General features: G+C 35.3%; 1 protein-coding gene across 1 annotated transcript; it reads left to right on the forward strand.

The window, feature by feature from the left end:
• The first annotated feature begins 725 nt into the window (after positions 1-725).
• Positions 726-1,535, forward strand: LOC113475478. The gene is made up of 2 exons (XM_026839650.1): positions 726-1,088; positions 1,156-1,535. Exons 1-2 carry the CDS (start codon positions 1,049-1,051, stop codon positions 1,533-1,535), a joined length of 420 nt encoding a protein of 139 aa, XP_026695451.1. The 5' UTR covers positions 726-1,048.
• The last annotated feature ends 473 nt before the right edge of the window (positions 1,536-2,008 follow it).

Here is a 2,008-nt window from a genome sequence, read left to right on the forward strand (position 1 = left end):
GCCCATCCTTCAGGTGGTTCATTGTGGATATGAATAGTTTTTCCACCACGTCGTCTGATATATTTATAGGCAATGTTTTATGGCCGCCGGTCACTGGAGTTTCGCTTTGGTCGGTCCATTCAGCTTCTACAAAACGTCGTTGGATTGGTTCAATGTCGCCCGTACCAGCAATTTTGTGGACTCCAAATTTGCAGTTTGTTGTAATAAATGCCAATGTTGCCGAATTATCTTGGCGATCTCCATGAGTCTTCGCCGACCATTCCTTATGATACATGAATTTTATAGCATGATACCCCAGTTCCACCCTCAAGAAAGTTAGAACTTGTGTCCAGAAAAGACAGAAAATACAAGTATACATGTTTAAACCATTATTTCTTTAAGTAACAGTGTAATGCATTTTGTGGAAAACCAAGATAGTACAGATTAGATATTATACAAATAAGCTCCTGTCCATCCTGATACAAGTTATACAGTAATCAAAGAACCAAGAAAGTTTTCCAGGCTTAAAACACTTTTTTAATATTAATATTTGCTATATGTATATATTTGAATTAAAACTTTCCAGGTTCTTTCTGATGCTTTCGCTCAACATGAACAGCGTGTTGAAGCTGAAACTACAATAGAAGCTTCACTCTTGGTATGTCTGGTTAATCTGCTGTACATTTAATCACTCTAAAAAAATCAAATGACTTTTTAAAAACTAATTAGCTTTTGTATTATTTTAGTACATTTAATCACTCTAAAAAAATCAAATGACTTTTTAAAAACTAATTAGCTTTTGTATTATTTTACTTCAGAACTGCGATGCAAGTTGCCAAGCTGACATACCTAAAAGGATTAAAACCAGGACTGTATCCGTTGCTGTCAAACCCAAAAGCAGAGTAAAGGGTAAAATATGAAAGTTAAAACCTATTTTAAATGTTTGAAAATTTTCTTTGGTGAATATATGTTTTATGTTCTGTAAGCCTACATAAAGTGTTTTTTATTATTTTTGATATTAATACTCACTGCAGGAACGCAAACATCTTATGTACAACCTGGGCCTGTCATGGTTTCGGCATCCACACAGACAGCTGAAGTTGTAACCAGTAAGTGTTGTTTGTGTGTAATAATAAAATCTGACTTGTCACCTGACATGTGATTTTTATTGAGCAGCAGAATCAGAACTGATTGATGACTTGAACAGCGAGTGTGATATCATGGACAATGATTCAAAAGATCTTGATTATGCAATGTCTGAAACTTCAGACCTGGTGTCCATGGATGATGGTCCATCTGCAGAAACCACTACCAACCCGCAGCTTGGTCAGGATAACCGAATATATTTTATATTCTGGGTTTGCATTGTCCAGCTTTTGTCATGCTGGTGCAGTTGTCCTAACTGTGGATGCAGAAAGATTATCTGGACCAAGAAAGAATTTGGAACTCTTATGAAACTTTGTGGTCACTCCAATACATGGAACAGTCAGCCAAATTTTGGAAAAGTACCTGCTCTGTGCAATCTATTATTGTTCTGGTATTGGAAAATAGCTTAAAAGCCTCTGGAGGTTTTTCTCCTCTTTCACACCAATTAACTAGAAACTTCAGCTCAAATTATAAAACACTGATCTTGCTTGCAACTGATAAAGATATGTAAAACATATCGGGCGGTGATGCACATTCCACCTCTTCGAAGTCTAAGCAAACACATTAAAAATGCCTCATGTACACACTCCTATCTTAATTTCTTCACTAAGAGTCCTAAAAAGTAACCAACATAATATTAAAACTAAAAAAATGCAACTTTGCACTTTAGTTACCAGTATAGTAAACTGATAACGTCAGATAAAATATCACTTATTACTTTCTTCTGTTTTTTTTTTGTCAATAAAGTCTGATTCTGTGTGTGTATGGAAATGGAATTGCAGCCTGCAGGTGCTGAAGTGCGATGTTTTGGTCTGTGTCTGGCTTATAATCAACTAAAATGTTAAAGTTTAGCTTAATAATGAAATCAGTTATAACACACACA

The sequence above is a fragment of the Ciona intestinalis genome, unplaced genomic scaffold (genome assembly GCF_000224145.3).
Source record: "Ciona intestinalis unplaced genomic scaffold, KH HT000577.1, whole genome shotgun sequence".
NCBI classification, from domain to species: Eukaryota; Metazoa; Chordata; class Ascidiacea; order Phlebobranchia; family Cionidae; genus Ciona; species Ciona intestinalis.

What these genes read in the sequence shown, in the direction of transcription:
- LOC113475478 (XM_026839650.1), top strand. Translation starts at nt 1,049, where the DNA reads ATGGTTTCGGCATCCACACAGACAGCTGAAGTTGTAACCA. An exon ending in GACAGCTGAAGTTGTAACCA is followed by an intron (nt 1,089 to 1,155) that starts GTAAGTGTTGTT and finishes TTTATTGAGCAG; the next exon opens with CAGAATCAGAACTGATTGAT.